Raw genomic sequence first — 19,758 nt, forward strand, 5'->3', positions numbered from 1 at the left:
TTAATATACAGAGTTGTTACATATATCGTTTCAAATTCCGGGAAAGGATTTGGTGAGCAACAACAAAAGAATGTGTGATGACCCTTCACTGATCGGTTGGAGCAATTACAATGCGGGCCCGAGCCATGTACCAAAAAGAATAGTGTGAGTTGGAAAAAAGAATATTGCATCGGCTAGGTCTTTTGTTCCCCTGTTGGCAATTGAAACTATACATGCTGCCGTATAAGTTATTGTGACTTGAGAGATTCAAGTGCCCACATGTTGATATCGGACATGATGAAGCAGCGGAATATGTAGGAAAAATCTGGAGTTGCCAAAACACCTGCAGAAAAATGATTTACCACTGCAGTTGTATCCTCACTCTCGTCTGTAAAACAGAACGTAAGCAGCCGGTGTCTTTATACTGTCTTCGCTTATAGGAGTTACGCAGTCATCATCAAACTTATACCATCCCTTCCCTTCCTCGTGCTACAGAAAGATCAAATATGTCAGTAAGCAACCTCATCAACCAACCTTGCTCGTTAATCAAGAGATCAAAATGATATTGTAAGGCTTGGAGCAGCGAAAGCACAAAAAAGAGCAGTAAGACTCACATAGATGCTGGCGGTGTAATGCCCCCCTCCCATATTTCCGTAGTGGTTGCAAATAGCATACAAGCGATAATGGCTGCTTGGCTGCTCGCTCTTGTTGGCGATATATGATGACAGATCCAAATCACTGATGGGGAAATCGACAAACGTCTCGAGCTTGTTTCTTGTGACCTGGGTGTAGGAGAACCTTTTGAGATGGATCACCAGAACTTCGGGCAGTCTCCAGAGATCTAATTTCTTCATTGCTTGTTGATGCTTTTTGCAGCACGGGCAGTACCTGATTGACAAACAGAAAATAAAGTGAGTCTCATTTATGAAACCAACAGTACACTTTAAATTCTTATTCAATAGCATACCACATTTTGAGGTGGTATTCTGCATTTGCAATCAATTTATTTGCAACTCTATGCATTGGTGTAATACTTGCACCATCAGTGCAGCAATGATTTCTTTTTAAGAAAAGAAGATTGTACAGAAGGCTATTCTGCAAACAGTGAAGCGAAAAGCAACACAGTTGTTCCACAGGTACACTCACCACATGTCCTCCGGCCCCAATGGTTCCTCTTTTAGAAAGGCTTCCAGACAACCATGTAGTGCAACAGAATCTTCAGTTCCTTTCGGGATAAGCTCAAGCTTGTGTATCTCAGGCAGATTGCTCAGCATTGAGGTATCATATTGTCTTAAAGCATTATGTTGCCAGTGGACATTCACATGCAGCCGGCTTGGTTTTGTATTAAGTAAATCCAGCTCATTAATTTCTATTTTCTGTTGCTGGCCATCACCCCTTTCATATTTTAGATAAAATTCAAACTCTTCCATGTGCGCATCCTTATTAGAATCAGCTGTACCCCCATTGTATAACTCAATGGGTCCTTTCATTATTTCACATTCACTAGCACTGAAGTGGCTGCTTTCAGGGTCATCTTCCAATTGAGCATTCTGAAAATCACTGTCTGAACCAGAAAGCGTTGCATCCATCAGGTCAACAGAGTCACCATTAGACCTGGCACAATCATTAAGCGAACTAGTCCCCTTGGAAATTAGAAATGGGTTTAACAACTTCAGGTAGATACTTCGAAGGGATGATCCATTGACCATCTCTGGAAGGGCTGCCAAAAGTGGGGCCTCAAATTCCTTCATTTGTGGAGTTACATCATCAACACTAGAATGCCTGAATGCAATGACAAGCAAAATAATGTTAACAGAGCACATAAAGGTCACGAGAAACACATTATTAGTTTCATTGCTATACAAAATTTAAGCAAAGACTCAGTAGTATAAATATATCTGGTTGTGCTTACTCATCAGAATGTTGGTGTGTAAAAACCACAAGTGGGGATTTCTCGTATTTTTTAGGTAGCCGGTATGCTGCCAGTTTATCTCCATCCCTCAGCAATGAAACTGAGTCTGAAGGTTCCTCAAGGTATTGAATGATGCAGTTATTATAGACCTGCATGGTCACATCCAGTAAGTGAAAGTTATAGAACTTGTATTGCTTAAACGGTTAAACCAGCCTGGAAAAATTGCAACAATTCAAAAGGGACAGTGGTGAAGGGAAAGCGCACCTCTGTAACCAGCAGGATCTCATCATCTCCAAGTGAACATGCAATGCTTAAAGCCTGAACAAGATCACTAAGAGTACAAAACTTTGGCACAATGACATCATATGGGAACGGCTCTCTGCTGCCATCAGTGCTGAAAACTGTTACAGTCATTGCTCTCTTTGCCGTGGAAGGAACAGGCAAAGATAAGTACATAAATGGGTCAAAAGTGACAGATGTTTTACTGCAAGTAGGGCAAGTTAATGTAGATCTGTATTGTCCCTGAAAATACATAATCAGAAGAGGTTTAACAACATAAATATAGCACATATACATTGAACTGTCGCATAAATTGAATTAGTACTGCACAAATAGCTCGGTTTGCAATGTGACAACAAATATATCAAGGTGCATAATATGTTATGGCAATAAATTATACAAAGAAAATGATTCGTCAATGAGGATGCTTCTATGCTTTTCTAAAAGAACAAATCTTAGAGCAGATGCAGTTATGTTTGTTCTATTAATTGGCAGAAAACTAGAAACCAACTAAATGTTTTAATCTCAACCCCTTACTGGTGCTTAAATCTGCAGAAATGTCTTTGCAACAGAATAAGAGCACTGTCTTCCATTATTTGATATATGGCTAATTTCTACTTTGTGAAACCAATTGACAGATAGAAGGCTACAAGCATAAAAGAACCAACATTTTGTCATTGTTTTAGGAAGTGATTAGTTTGAATAATAAGGGTCTAAACTTACATGGCAGATATCGACTATCACAGAATCATTTCGAGCTAAATGGTTGCTCCAGTACTCATCTGCTACTTCTTCGTCAGGACGACCACTTGCATCCTTCGCTTCTTCATATGGTTTACATTTAACTTGGTTAAGATCTTCATGGAGACCATCCAATAAAAAAGCAAGAAGCTCCTGTGAATCATGCTGATTAAAGCCACTGAACTGAGGAGCAAAGCAGGCAATTTTTGTCTTGAAGTGATGTGGTGCAACTGGTTTTCTGTCTGTGGTCCATAAGCTCCTCAACAATTCTCCAAATGCCAAAGCAAGTTCCCCCTAGTTAATGGAAGAGTCAGTAAACAATTATCTGATTATTTCAAGGAAAAATTGTATGTTCATTACAAAGTCTACATACATTCAATCCCAATGGATTAGTCCGGTTTATATCTCTGGCATAATCACCAAGGAAATAATCAACAAGCTTTGGTGTGTGAGCCAAACATTGGATTGAACTGTTCATAAAGCAAGTATTTCCGAGATTCTCCAATCCTATTAACCCCATAGAGCCAGCTCTTCCAAAGCTTCCATCGGACAAATGAGCATTCATATCATAAACTTCTCCAGAATTTTCTTTGTTGCTCCCTCCAATTTTGGATGTTAAGGAGTCAGACATTGCGTAGACTTGTACTTCTAGAAGATTCTGCACATGCAAATGAAAATGATAAGGAAGTATATCTGGGGAGGAAATCTTATTGCATGCTCTGGGATAGAAATCAGGAAGCGATGCCATCTCTCAATATTAAATTACAGTAATATGTAAACAAATCAGTAGGGGAATTGCACATAGCAACTGATATTACCTCCTGATCTGCATGGCAACAGTCATGGTGTAGCCTATTCCATTCATTCATTAATATTAGGTTTGTCTGCCCTGAAAAATCCCAAACATGAACCTGGATAAAGAAACATTAAGTAAACAGCACTAATGGAAGTGTATTTCCAAACTTGGAAATGCAACGAGCAGCAACATACTGGTTGAGAATCAGCATTAAAAATCTTGTTTGCCCGTTTGTAGTTCTCAACTGGATTGTCCTGAAGCAGAATGAAAGAGGTTAGGATTATCAGAATGAGGGGTTTAATGAGTTACAAACTGCCTGTCAAATAGGGTACCTTTTTGCTGATCTTCAGTGTCAAAATACTAGTTTCTTGGACAGATATCCTAAGCACCAAAGGGTAAGCACCAGCGCTGTCTCCAGCAAACGAATGTTTATTTTGCAAAGCCAAACCAGAGTTCTGTCTGGAGAAAAGATACATGAAGCTAGAGTGAATGGATGCGACAAGATGAATTAGAAGCTGAGCCTATTAGGCAACACAACTTACACCAACAAGATTGAACAAAAGGCTTAACTAATTTAAGTCTAGTTAATAATATGGTTTACTGAAGACACATGCTAGGCACCCAAGTACAAAAACGGTTGCCTAGTTAATATCTTACACCAACAAGATTCAACAAAAGGCTTAACTAATTTAAGTCTAGTTAAGAATATGATTTACTGAAGACACATGCTAGGCACCCAAGTACGAAAACGGTTGCCTAGATAAGTACAATTTCACAAGCATTGAAGCACGATAGAACATGAATATTAGCATTACTTGATTACTTCAAACTTCAATCAGTGACATAGGGAAAGTAAGTAGTTAGTGGGCAGATATATGTGAATGACAATGTATAGCACCTCAAGGTCTACAAGATCTTTCTAGCCATCATGTTCACTGAGTAATCAATCACCTAAGGTAACATATATCAGTCTGTAAGACAGGTCTTGCAAACCTAACTTCAGAGCAGGTTTACTCTATGATTTTAGTATTTCTTCAACTATTGAAAGAAATATTCAGATCGAACAACATAAAGATTATTAAATTGCAGGTCCAAAAAAGTACACTGCAGGAATCCTGTGAGCCTATGATGTAGATAAAGGTACAACATTGATTGATCATTAACATCTTATCCTCATCATGTGAATCATAAAAAATAAAAAAATAAAAAAAAATCCTCTTCTGGGCATCAAATCCCTGGAGAGCGATTGTTATACTATATATAAGGTAACAGAGCTAAGTTCCAGGGACCTGAATGTGTTGCTGAAAATAAAACTGTATGCAAGGCACTATTCTGTTCTCACTTGGGTTGAAAGCAAATTGTGCTTTGCCAAGAAATAATGGTATCTCGATCTGGTTACACACAATTAAGAATCTTTTCCTACCCTCAATACTAGAGATATCACTGATTTGATGTGGGACAAATAATTTCCATCACACCATAAGATATGTTGACTGTTTGATGCGAACCTCTTGCTTCTCAAGGTAGTGAGACAAGACATGCTTCAAAGGCAAAACACCATTAATGGATCATGGCTAAGTGCTAAGCAAACCACAGTATACTGAAGGGTGCTTCCAATCAAATGATGAACTAATTGATGATCGTATTGAACACAACAAAGGCCGCTAAAGAAGGACCTACCTAGCATTGAAGGGATTCCAAATTGCATTACTCCTATCAATCGAATGAAAACGGCAGACCAGATGGACATATATGTTGCACAAACATCAAAAGTGTATGTGCATGTGTATTCTATGAAAAAGTGACCCAATACCTAAGATACTACTATCATGATTTAAATAGTTTTCCATTTTACATGCCAATTCGAACATCCGAACTTTATCTTATTCCATACTGTCTTTTTCAGGTAAACTGTAAGTCGTGTCACATGCCAAAAGCATAAGCTCTTGAAAGCTTAAGTTTGATATGCCAATAACTACATGCCCAAACCGTATGTGTTATGTTGAGAGAAGAATTGGTCCTGTTTTAGTTTGGCATCGACACAGCGTGGATACTGCATCAGACTCTGACAAAAACCAGCAACGGTAGAACACATATCCAAACCCAAGTTGACAACAGTCATGCTCACAACACACCAGCTAGGCAACTAATAAAGGAGTAACTACGACACGTACACACCCTCTCCTTCGCAAGTTGGCATCATGTTGCCCCCCTAGAGAATGACGCATTCCCATGAGCAATGCTGAACGCATGACTTAAATTTGCTTATGGTTGGGACCTAGGCTGATGTTGCGAAAGAGTACGCGAGCTTCAGACATTGCTAGAAACACTTGTGCACACTTAGAGCTTAAGGTCCGATCACAATCCAGATGCGTGGGCATGGGATTCACTGGCAGCCATAATCACAACATTGACAATTTGAGCTGAGTCAACTAGATCAACCATTATCTCGCTCATTTGGATGCATCAACATTCCAGACGCTGCTTACTGCAGCAGCAATGGGCACGTAGCTATGATTTGAAATCAGCACACATTGGCCCGAGGCCTCAAAATCACGACACCTAAAACGGTAAACCGCAGGCAGGCGAGCAAAAGCAACGCGGCCTGGAGGCCTCGCGCGATTGGCTTACCTGGCGAGCGCCCTTGAGAGCTCGTCGGCCGGGACGAGCGCGTAGCTGCGGCCTCCGGCTCCGCCGGCGCGGCACTCCCCGAGCTCGAGCCGCAGGACGAGATCCGGGTGCAGGAAGCTGTGGAGGAGCCTGAGGCCGTAGTAGGAGGGCGAGGCGGCCGCGGTGGCCGCGTACTGCACCCCGCCCGCCTCCTCCTCCTCCCGCACCCTCGCCCACCACCTGCACCGCAAAACCACATTGTCACCACCGGTTGGACCGAGCCGCGCCCCGAGCGAGCAAGGGAGGGCGACGCAAGGCAAGGTACCTGAAAGGGACGAGGCAGACGGCGGCGGGGGAGGACGCGGCGGCGGCGAGGGGGTCGCGGCCGGAGGTGGAGGCGGAGGCGGGAGCGGAGGCGGTGGCGGCGGTGGCCATGGGCCGGGCCGGGGACGCGCGAGATGGGATCTGAGGCGGGGAGGGGAGGGGAGGGGAGGCGTGCGCGAGTGAGCTGGCGTCGGGTCCTCCCGCAACGCGAACAAGGAATTGTCTACCCCTCGTCGGATTTGTAAATTGGACGCCGCCGCGGTGGCGTTGCGGAGGAGAGATGCAGAAGAATGCGGCGAGGAGAGAGAGAGAGAGAGAGCGCGCGCGCGGTAGCTTCCTCGCTGCTTCGGTTGCTTGCTTTGCTGGCCTGGGAAGCCGATTGGCACTTTTGACTGTTGGCTGCCCGAGGTTAGGACCCGCATCCTCTACACTAATAATAAATTAATACAGAGATCACTATTTCCACAGTAAAAATGAGTCTGGTGTTATAGTGACACGTATTGACTATCCATTACTTACTGTAGCAATAGTGCTTGGTTTACTGCCTAGCAGTTCTGTATTGTATCCTACTGCTGTAGTACTGTAACGCTGGATGAGACACATCTATCATAAAATCAATATAATGCATTTACTGTATCTATAGTAGTCTCTCTACAGTTGCGACACTATAGAGAATTCCAATCCTGAGCGACCTGGATCCTCATACTAATAATGAATTAATACAGATGATCATTATTTGTACAGTAAAGATTACAATAGAATTTAAAAAACTATAATGGTGGAGAGAATTTTAAAGAAATTCTTAAAGAAACTACAATATAGAACTAGCGTGGAACAGAAGAAATTTAAAATACCGAACAAGGTTGTTTGTTGTTACACACGTGAACACAAGTGGCAGCGAGGAAATACAACTTCATATTTTTTTTTCATGTATAGATTATTTAGATCCTCTATCACTCCTACTTGATACTTATATAAATTCTTTTATCAACTATATTATTTTTTTATATGTCTTCAGTACGAATCTCAATCTAAATAAATAGTATTGATAAACATTATGTCCGTATGAATTTTTTGTAATGGAGCAGGCATGCTTTATACCTTTCACTTCTAGTTCAACTAGGCGTAACAAATTTTTATTTGTTGTGGATTTGATACTTAGTTTCGCTAGATTTTGCCACCATTTTGTTAAATATGATCATCTATTACTTCTTTTCATGTACATAATATCTACTATTCGTACGGGACACGAGTGTAATAGCAGTTATTAGCCTAAATTAAATCCAAATGACGAATAATGATTAATGCATTCAAATAGTTTCTGGTAAAATACGCACATTGAGTATGGTTATGAAATCTGAATTAGATCCAAACTACGAACACCATATTCAATATTCAATGTCCACAGCCCAAACCTCTGTCGATTCAACCCCCGAGAAAAGGGGCAGATAGGCGAATTGCAGTGAATCATACATTTCAGGATTTTTTTTGAGCGAGGTACATATTGGGATGCACATAATTTATCTATACCATACTTACGTTCAACGTATATACACTTGTACACACCCTAAATATATATGCTACAGATTGATACTTGCTAAGCGCATACATGCTATGTTGCACGGATACTTCCCAGATGTGCCGTATCGCCGTCCAGAACGCGGGGATACGGGGTATCCCCGTGTATCCCGTATTTTTTATTTAAAATAAATACAAAATAAATGGGATACTTCGGGGATACTCCATGGATACTTCGGGGATACTCCGTCTGCTTCAGGAGATCATGGCGCAGCTCTCCGCGATGGGTGTAGAAGAGCTCTAGGCGTGCTGTGCAATGGCACTGCCCTGTTCATGCTCTCCGGCGACGAGCGGCCGCGGGGCTCAGTCAGAGGAGGGGCGGGGAAGATGCAGCACATCCCAGGGAACCGATTTGAGGTGGTCGTGGCAATAGTGGTGGATGGAGGAAGATCCACCATGAGCAGCTGTGCTCAGGCCGACAGCAAGAATGTGGAAGAAAGGAGCAGCTGCTGCTCCTTCATTCCTCCTTCTCGATCTTCTGAATTTGAGGAGGAAATATTAGGAGGGGAAAATTGAGTTCTTGTCACTTTTTAATGAGCTTAGCATGTTTCTTTATCTTATATTTTTATGATATTATTATGTTATACTGTTATGTAATGCACAATTCGGCTATGGTTATAGTATTGGATTTGGGGTTTACCGTATCTCCGTATTGCTGTTTTTTAAAAATGTCGTATCCCCGTATCCTCGTATCCGTATCCCCGTATCCGTATCCCCGTACCGTGCAACATAGCATACATGTATGCGTATCTAAAAGGGATTGGGGAATAAATTCTCGGTGAGCATATGAGCTCAAACGTGGACGAGCTCGACGCTCACCTGTATCTTACCGCTAAGCAAATGCTCGGTCTCTCTTACATTGTAGGAATTGGAAATGCTAAAATGCTTCAACCCAAATGATCACAACAAATGATAGGTAAACAAAGCTTCCGATCTAGCAACAACTTAAATCCATGCCCCTCGCTCTTTGAAATGCTGGAATTTCGTTTTTTTATAGGAAAAACAGGGAGCGACATAATTAATTCAAATGGATTTTCCTACCTTCCAAACAAGACGTGCCTAGAGATAGTGCTAAAAGATGGGAATACAAGCCTGGCCCACACGGCCACACCACGATCAAAGAAAAAATTCAGATGCTTCCAGATGGGACGACAAGCCTTTGGACCATTGCTTGCTGTTGTGGAGCCATGCGATCCGAATGCCCTGTGAAGTCAGATGTGCACGGTAAATTATAAGGGGGTGCTATAGTTATGTACAGTTGAACACTGTAGCACTGCTGCAGGTACTGTAGTACCAGATTTTAAATATCACTTAGCTCACAAAGAAGTAAAGTCACTGTAACTATACTTCTTATGAAGTCAAAGGATCCTATTGTGAAGCCATGGGGGAGTCAGTTTGTTTCAAGCTTGCAAGGCGGCCCATCGGACTCTTGCCAAGCTGACCATATGGGCTCATCAGTCATGGCTGATCCCCTGCCATGACTGAATTTTAATTTTTAGATAAGAAGATTGCAAATATATTTGTTCATTTTGAAAATTTACAATTCAGGCTACATGTCGCCCTTTCAACGGGTGACAGGTTAAAAAAATAAAAATGTATTATTCCAGTGCTCTTAAAATTCAAAACATTATTGAAATGGTCATAGATTTTTTTGAAAAAAATAATTATGGTGTAGAGGATGCTATATATAGGGCTCCAAACAATTACTTGTACAATGAGAAACAAAAAAATATTTGTTTTTTTGTTTTTTATTGTACAGGTAATATTTTTGTCTGAAATTTTATGAAGAGCTAGATGATAGAATCCTCCACACCCTATTTTGTTCAGAATTTTTCACAACCATTTCTATAGTGTTTTGAAATTTTGGGAGCGTTGGAATGCTGCGTTTTTATTTTTTTACTTATCGCCTGTTAGAAGGGCGACAAACGACAACAGTATAGGGTTAAATTTCAAAACGGGTGCATATATTTGCAATTTTCGGATTTAAAAAACAAAAAATATTCTGCCCACATGTGTTGGTGTGAAGTGATAACCTTTGGCCTGTTCAACTGAGAGGAACACCAATGCCTCCTATACTTGAGCTAGTGTTCCCCACAATATGAGAAGCGTTGTGACAGTTTTGATGTAGATGGACCACCCCCACATGATTACATGAGTGTGCTGCTCACTTCTGGAGAAATTGAAGGGTCCATAGTGCTGCAGCAAGAATTGTTTTTTTTTTTCTTCTGAATCCTGCTTGAAGTAAGTTGTTTCTCCGAAATTCCTGCGTTCAAAACAGCCCCTACTTGTTTTCGCTAGCATGATCCATTTTCCATCCATTGTGTTTGCTGAATGTTATGCGCCATGTGGAGGAACAAAACCATTAGGAATCCTTTTCTGTGTGTCGATTCTTCAGAAAATCCTGTGAGATGACATGCAATGATGCAAAGCTGCTAAAACAGTAACTCACCAACCCTATTTTTTATCCAAGAGGTTATGCAAAGTGTAAAGTTGATTGCTTCTCCAGGACCACACCACACCACAACAAGAGAATCCAAAGTTGCTTCTGTGGGTTATCAGAAGTATAAGGGGGGAACATTCTCAAAGGCCACAAAATGATGAGGGAAAAAAGAACATAATTCTATCAATTTTCAACTTCAATTCTACCTGTCGATGGCTTGATTGAATCTCACTAACCCATACCATTTCATTTCCTCTAAAGTCATGGTGACTTTAAAATGTTGTGAGCCGTTTGATGAACGAGATGTAATGCTACATTATTTATGTAAGTAGTAAATTTGTTACAATATTATGTAAGCAGTAGAGTCGCTACCATATTTAACTTCTGTTCAAAGTTGTGAAGTCAGAGGATCCGGATTCAGATCCTTTGCCTGATGCTAATGTCTTATCAGTATCATGAAACCACCAAACTTAAAGAGGAAACTGAATGATTGATAGAAACATGCATGTATGTGTTGCAAGGTTTTGACATGGACATCTAAACTAGCATATATTTTATATATACACATCACACATTGCTCAAGTTCAGCAAGTATGTGCATGACGAGCCAACCACTGAACCCAATCACACTTACACTGTCAAACACATCAGGAACTGAGGAGAAGTAAACTAAAATTAAGCAGCAGCAGCAGTAATTAGCAGTAGAGGAGTAGGCGTAATTGACCACTAATTACTTGACCTCAGTTGCCTACAAGCAAAGTCGGCACATGGCGAGGCCGTTCTCGTTGCACCCGCGGCACCGCGCGCCGCGGCCGCCGTCGAGCACCTTCCGGCTGCCGTCGCACTCGCCGCAGACCACGAACATGAGCCCCCCGCACGCCCCGCACTTCTTCTTGCCGCCGCCGGCTCCGGCGCCGCGCTGCTGTTGCTTTTTGTCGTCGTTCGCCGCCGGCACCGACTGCAGCAGTGAGACGAGGCGCCCCTCCTCGTGGAGCGCGAGCACATGCGCCGCGCCGCCGACGTCGCGGCCGCGCACGAAGAGCCGCGGCGGAACGGCCTTCTCGCCCGTGAGCCCCCACAGCTCGTCCCGGAGGCCCCTGTCCATGGACACGTCGCGCTCTTGGAACGCGACGGCGAGGCACTCCAGCAGCGCGCGCACGCCGTTGCAGTCCTCGAACGTCCGCCGCACGCCGCGGAGCGTGGTGGTGTAGAGCACCACGGCGCGCTCTCCGCCCGGCGGGCACCTGGCGGGGAAATCCAGGAGCGGGTCGGATTCCGCCGGCGCAGGGACCGCGCCGCCATCCTGGTTGACGAGCTCCCACGCCTCGAGGGGCTCTGCAGACTGGTTCTTGGTGGGCGTCTCCGCCTCGTGGGCGTCGAAGAAGGACGCGTCGTCGGAGAAGGCGTCGGCGTGGACGGACGCGACCCCGCCGCCGCGGGCGCCCGGCTCAGTAGGGGACGGCGGAGGGGAGTCCGCGCCAGCGGATGCGGCCGGGAGGGACTGGAGCGCGCGCAGGATACGCGCCTTCAGGGTCTTGATGATCATGGCGGCCGGCGGCGAGGCGGAATGGGAGACGAGCAGGAGCTTTTCTTGGTGGTGGTGTTCGAGTTGGGGGAGCTGAGATTTCGGTTGCCTTTTCTTGCTTTGCTTTTGCTTTTGCTGTTGGATGCGTGTGGTTTTTTTGGTGACGGTGGAAGGGAAAGGGGAGGAGAGGAAAACGAAGAGGGGAAGCAATTTTCGAAATTGTCATTATACTATTACGTTGAAGACTAATTACTAAAATACCATCTAAAGATATGATATTGTCAAAATACCACTACTATTCATCACCATTACTCTAAAACGTTCAGGTCCGTGAGATGGTTGTCGGTCATCTACTTTTCACGTATGGATTCTTACATCTGGATTCATAGGTCAGCGATAACTGTTTTCTGATGTTACTTTAGATAAGTTATGTTTCTTTTTTTATGTATGTAACTATTTGTCACTCTTATTAGATGAGTAGTAACAAATTTTTCACTATAGTCTATTATCAGTAACTTAGATAGCTTCACATATCTATCAAAGATTAAATTGATACACGATAAGAATGTAAAATAATTAAATAATTCATCTCAGCCGGATTCCCTCCCTCCTCCGGTCGTTCTTTCCTACCTCGTACGAGCTAGACTCGGCACCACTCCTCCCCGACCACCACCCTAGCGCCACCCATCCCCGAACACCATCCCAACGCTGCCCCACCAACAAGGGATCATGGTGAAGGCCAAGAAGATGGAGCGCCTCGTCGCGGCCACGGCCATGCTCTGCTGCGAGATGGAGGCGCTCGACGAGCTGGAGGTCACCAAGCGGAAGATCAACGTCCGAGGCTGGAGTCACCTCAGTCCGGTGCACTGTGGCGGGGAGCATGGGGAAGGCGGTGGCGAGCACGCATCGAAGGAGGAATACCGACGCCTCCTGAAACTCCGGCAGCTCCCTATCGCCCTCGAACGTCGCAACTGCCGCCACGCACGCCACAGTGAGTACGCGTATTGCGGCGCTCGAGTGTCCTTGCATTACACTCCCCCTCCCAGAGAACAAAGGAAGAATAGAACGAATAAATTTATACGAATAAGGGCATATATGTCTTTTCCTTCTCTAGTTAGTTTCAGTTTACTCATAATGGTATTTTGGAGTGAGCATGTTGAACAGTGGTGGTATTTTGGCAATGACATAACTTTAGATAGTAATTTGGCAAATTATCTCTAACGTAATGGTATGGTGGTAATTTTCGCTTCATCAAACCGTTGAAAGGTATGAGAAGAGGAGGAGAGGAAGAAAAAGTGAAGGGAAGTTATTAGATGGGATTGGGTGAATGGTATTTACTATGTACGTGCAAATAAATAAATGGGTGCGAAGAGTAAATACCGTTAATCTGATTTTATATAAATGTTATGGTTGATTTGTAGAAAACTCTCGTACAGTCACGAAATAATTCTGCACCAGTGAGATAGTGAGATTAATTATAGCTTTCGGATGAGGATTTGGACATACGGCATTCACTGTTTGCACTAATTTACTAGTTTGTATCAAAGATTTTCCGTGGTGTATTGTACCACCTGTCTCGGACTTTTTTGGAACGAAACGGCCGGTCTCGTGTAGAGCGTGAGAATTTCATATTGTGTATCGTGGTACAATCTTGTCAATAGCTTGAAATGTATTTAGCGTTTCGAAGACAAGCTGGAACCACCTAAACAGACAGCTACAAAACAGATCTATGCTAAGTTGGATATGAGAAGAATTATACTCCCTCCCATCGCGAATAAGTAATGTTGGGGTTGCCTGTAGTCAACCAATGTGAACTTTAATCACAAACTGTTCTTTTATTGGATTCAAACATCTGAAACTGCTAGATTATATTTTGTTAAGTTTCATGAATGCGTTACATCAAAAAGGTTAAATTTCAGAGACTATGACAATATCCAAAGCGCGACTGTAGGAGTACATCTCTACACTAAAGCGAGAACAAATGCCTAAACAAATTAAAGAAAATTTGGACTTCGGTTCATGGATGTGATGAAAGAGGCTGGTACAGGATTAAACCTGCTTACAATGGTACAAAATGGACTGGCAGATAATCAAATATGCACAGAACAATCCAGTAAGTTAACCCAACAGTAGCCCTTTTTTCTCTACAATTGCACCAAACCCAAGACCCCAAGTAACCAAACAAATGAGTTAACACCATCCTTACTGGGTTACACATTTCAACGGGTTAAATTGTACTGCAACTACCAAAGCAAGCACTCTTGGCCTAAACAGGAATTGTCAATAGCAACCGTACATCCAAACCGGGTTTTGTGTGTAAACATATTTCATCAACTACACCGACTTTCATTTCATAACACCAGATTTTCTTTTATTGTGATGTTCAACTCTGGATAAAATGTCTTAATTGAACACAAGTTTACATCACCCACCAGTGTACATAGAGCCCAGTACTAGGATAGAAAGTGGTTTGTAAATACATCCATGGGACACCTCTAGCGCTCAGCCGAGATGCATTCAGCTGGAGGCGACAAACCCGATGCTGAACCCGAACGAGATGCAGCTCAGTTCCTTGTCGTTGTCCCCAAGCATCGTCATGGTGATGGTGTAAGAACCCTGCAACAGAACAGAGTGTCAAAAGAGTGTGATCCGTAATACACGACTCAACCGGATACGAAAGGGGTGCACAATCTGTCATCTCCTAAGAAAATGCAGCAATGGACGAGCATTTGTTTCAGACTTGATGACAGAACTAAATGTGTGAGGGCAAAGTAGAAAATCTCACCGGTGGAGTGAATGATGGTAAGGTCTGCTGATGAGCTAGCACAAATTTACCACTTGCTGGACAGGTAGTCTCCCCACAGATGTCGTGAGTTTCAGAGTGGACGTGGAAGATCCAATATTTAACATCAATAACCAGCTTCCCCTTCTCGATGGTTTTATCTGAAAATACATGGAACGGCATGACAATTTTTTTTCTTTTGCGAGGATGGAAAGGCATGATATGGATTTGGCCAGAATCAATAGTCAAATCTTGCACTATCAACCAGACCCATGTTGTAATTAATACAGCAAAATATTATCAGACAATAGGAAATCATTATAGTTCATCATACAATTCGGACATAGCAAGATTTGTATCTCCTATGATAACACAAATCAATAAAAGGCACAAGAATAGTGGATTTTTTCCTAAAAAATATCAAAACAAAATAAAAGATACTGATGACTGACCTGCCAGAGGACTCACATATGTTCAGCCTCTTAAAACTCTTTTTGAAAACTAAATAAATCAGGTACATTTGGCATGAGTGAGACAGTCACAGAATACCATTTCCAAACTCCAAATTTTGGATGGTTCAATGGGTACATATGACTAAATATTCCTTGCCATGCCAGTATGCTGCCGCTAATGAAGTCACGGACAGAATATTAATATGGTGTAACAAAAAGACAACTACTCTATGATCTTTATTACTACACACTGAAAAATTAGTCAGACACCCCATAACATGCCATGTGATGATGCGAAAGATAGGGCAAGCAACATGAAGACAACTCAATTAGGTGAAACTTTCAAGTTTTAGTTTACCTGTTCCAGAATAGTTAAGAGATGCTACTTCATAGGTGCAATAAGTGGTAAGTAATTTTATATGTTGCCTCTTTGCAGAAGATGCAGTATTCTAGTGCATAAATTAAACAAATGTTGTGTAAAATCTAAAACATCATAGAATTCGACAGAGGAACTGAAGGGACATGAAAAACATCCAACTATTAACCACCGAACAAAAACTATCAAAAGATAAGATGTCATACTAATAGAATGTTACACATGGTTGCATTATCCTCAACGAATATTCTTTTGTTCCAGACAACACCAGCAACCTATACTGTTTCTCAATGGCAGGTAGCAGGACAGAGACTCCTGTCCCACTGTAGGCACAGTATGATGCCTGGACAGATCAAAGAGAGCAACCTTACATCCTTCACGAAGGTTTGCATCATTCCGCCCTATGATAGTTCACTATGATGCCTAAAGATACAATAGCAAGCAATCTTACATCCTTCACAAAGATTTATGTCATGCATACATGGCTGTGGACTGTGGGCTTTTTTTGCGAGGTACGGATGCATACCTGACTACCACTAATCCCAAAACCACTGCACAGACAAGTGGATTATCAGATGCAGTCTTAAGAGAAATTATCATCAAACTATCTTTAGGCTTCTAACACTACCACTAAGGCTGGATATCATTCCACATCAACGTGACATCGAGAAACCAACACAGCATGGCTGGCATAACATTGGACCCTTCCGAATAGTGTCACCGGAGAAGTTTGTAACACTTACAAGAGATAACTGCAATTATTTGAAGCAATCAACCACACCATAATCGTACACTAGACACAACCTCTAACACCTCAAAATACTCTACAAAGCACACGATAATTCGTCAATGGTACACAAGGGGGAAAAGTAACAAGAAATCCCAATCCTGAATAGCCCCGGACATACACAAGAAATTGCAAAAGCATTCAAGGTACTAGTACAGCCACCACCACCACTACTACAGACTTAAATACTCTAATAAAATTCCAATTAAATTTTAGTACTACGAACTTAATTGACCAATTACTAATCGCTTCCGTAGTTCAAGGTACCGGACCGAATTCACTGCAGAACAAAGCACCCAACTACTCCTACATGAGGAAATATAAAGCATATAGAGATCAGGAAAAGGAGAAGGCATTAGTTGAATCTCTGAAACTTTACCTGTGAAAGCGGAGATATTGAAGGTGGCGAGCTGGCCGGGGACGACCGGATCTGGCACGATCTCCACCCCGCTCACCTTCACGGGGTAGTTCTTGCCCTTATCTGCACGCCACAGCAAGAAAAGATTACATCTTTGCGTAGCTTCCCGAAATCTGAGGCTCCAAGAACCTAAAAAGAACAGATTTTTGGAGGCGGACGACTTGGTGCTTACTGCAGTACTCTACGCTGGTGGCGGCAGAGGCGGCGGGGAGGAGGCAGCCGACGGCGACGGAGGCGGCGAGGAGCGCGAGGAGGAGACCCTGCTTGCTCGCCATGGTGACTCGTGGACTCGTGGTTTCGGGCGGTTGGAGGACTGGTTGGTTTGTGAGGGGAGAGATCTTCCGGGGTGAGGTTTATAGGAAAAGTTGGGAGGGTGGGGGAAAAGGGAGATCGTGCGAGTTCGTTTCTTCGAAGAGTTCTAGTAATTCTCAACAGCTCTTTTGACTTTGTTAATTTGGATAGGGTTGGTCTCTCTCTCTCTCTCTCTCTGACTTTCGCTTGGAATGGTCAACTGGTTGTTGGCTCGTTGAGATGCTTCATTTTCCACATTGTTTAGGATGGATTCATGGTCACTTTTCCTAGAAAAATTGTATAATATCTAGGATAATTTTTTATGCCATTACAATTTATTCGGTTCTATTATTTGCTATTATAAAACCTCTAATCCACTATATATATATATTGGTGTTTCTCATGTAATGCCCGTTACCACTGTCAATGTAATTTTTTTCAAAATGACCAAATTGCCCCTCTGTCTCTTGCAATGGGGACCGGACCCTACCCTAAGACTGACAGGCGGGCCTGGTTAGACAATGTACGAAAGATTCCCCATTCTCAATCGATCCAATCCCTAGCTGTGCATGCCACTCAAGGCTCCAGCTCACAGCTCCGTCGCCTCCCACCTTACTTGCTGCTCTGGTCCTCTCTTCCCTCTACTAGCTACTCTGGCCGTTTTCACCTGTTCACTGTCCGTCCCTCTACCACCCAGAGAAAAATTTATCCGTGATAGAGTTCCGATATTTCTATTTTATCGATTAGCCCTGATAAATTTATTTTATCGCACGAAATTTTTATTTTTTAAATTTTCACCTAGCAGCACACCAGTACACCACTACTGCTATATCTTTAAATTTGTGACACTCTCTTATTTCTATATTATTATGTGTAATTTTTATGTTAAATGGTTTAGAGATAATTAGTGTTATTTTTTAGAGAAATTAAGCCATTATTTCTAAATTTTGATAAAAAATTTATAATTGCCGATAAAATTTCGATAAATTCGAAAATCTCATTTACTGATAATTCTATTAAATTTCTACTACTGGTAAATAAAACCCTGCTCCCACCCTCTGCTTGGGTGCACGCTCCAGGCCAGGTCGGCCCTGATCGGGGCAGGCCGCCACCACGCGCGTCGCGACCACCTCCGCCCCCATGCATGATACTCCGAAGCAGTGATGGATGAGGTCCATCTCCGGCCCCATCCGTCTCGAGCATCCTCCTCCTCACGCTCCTCATCCCTGTTGCGGCGGCCGCACCGCCGCACAGGCACCGCCTCGGTGCGTCCTTCCACCTCGCCTCCCTTAACGCGTCGGAGCCGCCGGCCACCTTCTTCGAGTGGACCGCCCGATCCGCCCGCCGCGCGGACAGCGTCGGGCCCAGCACCTTCGGCGCCACCTTACGGCCGGCCCCCCGTCACCGCGGCCTACGCGCCGCCCGCCTGCCTTGGCGCCGCGCGCGTGAGGGGCGGGTCGCTCGCGCTCGCTGTACTCGAGTGGAGCGCCAACTGCCGTGGCCGAATGGCATCCTCTGGTCCGTGTCCCACGACGTCACCAGGTACGCGGCCCTCCTTGCGTAGCCCGGGGAGATCGCGGTGTACCTCGAAGAAGCTAGCCATTCCGTCGAACACCTACCGGGCGGTCCTTGAGGTGTTCGTTTTGATCCACTCCAACGACGAGTTAAGGGATGGATGGTGATGTCGTCGCCCCAGAATTACTGTGCTATTGTGAAATTACTGTGTCTATTATGTATGGAATTAACGTGCCGTTGTGAAATTATCGACACACATCAAAATGGCCAGGTCCATGTCAAAACGGCAGCAAAGGGAGTACACGTCACAATGGCATGCGAGAGATTACAATTTCAACCAGCAGGCTACGATAGGGGCAAAATGGCCTTCTTTGCGCATTCGTAGGCTAGTAGACGATCCAAGGTACATTACTGTAAACACAGTTCAGACATAAGGATAGACGGATTAAGCTAGCATGATGGGCCAGCACGGTACGACCCGGTTTAGATGGATTGGCACGGACACGGTCCAGGCACGAGCCACCCGCTCCTGCGTCGCCTCGCCACGCCACCCGCCCCGCCCCTGCGCCACCCTAGCCGCTAGGCCCTGCGCTGCGTCGCCCGCCTCCGCCTCGCCCCTCCCCGACCGCCCGCCCCCACCCCTGCGCCACTTCGCCGCATCGCCCGGTGGCCCCGGTAGCTCCCCTAGCCACCACCCGCCCCTGCCCCGCCCTGGCAGCCCGCCCCTGTCCTTGCCCCGTCATCCTCGTCCCGTCAGCCCCGCCTCGCCGCCCGATCACGCCCACCTTGCCCGATCGCGCCGCCCGACCCCACCGCCGAGTGGCCCCGGTACGGCCCGTCATACCGCTACCGTGCTTGGGTCACCCCGGCACGATATTGTGCTTGGCTCGGCACACAGGCTGGCACAACACGACCCGTTACAGTATCTGGGCCTATCATGTCGTGCCGTAACT

General features: G+C 44.2%; 3 protein-coding genes across 3 annotated transcripts; all 3 read right to left on the minus strand.

Annotated features, from left to right (window-relative positions):
• On the minus strand, positions 1-7,001 carry LOC133892591 (ubiquitin carboxyl-terminal hydrolase 8-like). Its single transcript, XM_062333453.1, has 12 exons — positions 6,643-7,001; positions 6,339-6,557; positions 4,040-4,166; positions 3,902-3,961; positions 3,730-3,822; positions 3,285-3,569; positions 2,894-3,205; positions 2,156-2,413; positions 1,892-2,040; positions 1,126-1,761; positions 594-867; positions 1-468 (listed from the first exon to the last, which is right to left on the minus strand). The coding sequence occupies exons 1-12, from the start codon at positions 6,750-6,752 to the stop codon at positions 358-360; spliced, it is 2,634 nt and encodes an 877-aa protein (XP_062189437.1). The 5' UTR covers positions 6,753-7,001; the 3' UTR covers positions 1-357.
• A 4,128-nt stretch (positions 7,002-11,129) lies between these two features.
• Positions 11,130-12,505, minus strand: LOC133892910 (uncharacterized protein At5g39865-like). Its single transcript, XM_062333900.1, has one exon. It carries the CDS (start codon positions 12,203-12,205, stop codon positions 11,408-11,410), a length of 798 nt encoding a protein of 265 aa, XP_062189884.1. The 5' UTR covers positions 12,206-12,505; the 3' UTR covers positions 11,130-11,407.
• Positions 12,506-14,528: 2,023 nt separating this feature from the next.
• On the minus strand, positions 14,529-17,453 carry LOC133893147 (phosphatidylglycerol/phosphatidylinositol transfer protein-like). Its single transcript, XM_062334112.1, has 4 exons — positions 17,172-17,453; positions 16,961-17,062; positions 14,970-15,127; positions 14,529-14,800 (listed from the first exon to the last, which is right to left on the minus strand). The coding sequence occupies exons 1-4, from the start codon at positions 17,272-17,274 to the stop codon at positions 14,702-14,704; spliced, it is 462 nt and encodes a 153-aa protein (XP_062190096.1). The 5' UTR covers positions 17,275-17,453; the 3' UTR covers positions 14,529-14,701.
• Positions 17,454-19,758: the final 2,305 nt, after the last annotated feature.

This window comes from Phragmites australis, chromosome 15, assembly GCF_958298935.1.
Source record: "Phragmites australis chromosome 15, lpPhrAust1.1, whole genome shotgun sequence".
Taxonomy (NCBI): Eukaryota; Viridiplantae; Streptophyta; class Magnoliopsida; order Poales; family Poaceae; genus Phragmites; species Phragmites australis.

Excerpts from the sequence above, each read along its gene's own strand:
- LOC133892591 (XM_062333453.1), bottom strand. The coding sequence starts at position 6,752 with ATGGCCACCGCCGCCACCGCCTCCGCTCCCGCCTCCGCCTCCACCTCC. Across the intron at positions 4,167-6,338 it reads CTCTCAAGGGCGCTCGCCAG|ACAGAACTCTGGTTTGGCTT; the intron begins GTAAGCCAATCG and ends TCTTTTCTCCAG. Across the intron at positions 3,823-3,901 it reads TTAATGCTGATTCTCAACCA|GTTCATGTTTGGGATTTTTC; the intron begins GTATGTTGCTGC and ends TTCTTTATCCAG.
- LOC133892910 (XM_062333900.1), bottom strand. The coding sequence starts at position 12,205 with ATGATCATCAAGACCCTGAAGGCGCGTATCCTGCGCGCGCTCCAGTCC.
- LOC133893147 (XM_062334112.1), bottom strand. The coding sequence starts at position 17,274 with ATGGCGAGCAAGCAGGGTCTCCTCCTCGCGCTCCTCGCCGCCTCCGTC. Across the intron at positions 15,128-16,960 it reads CAATATCTCCGCTTTCACAG|ATAAAACCATCGAGAAGGGG; the intron begins GTAAAGTTTCAG and ends ATGTATTTTCAG. Across the intron at positions 14,801-14,969 it reads TACCATCATTCACTCCACCG|GGTTCTTACACCATCACCAT; the intron begins GTGAGATTTTCT and ends GTTCTGTTGCAG.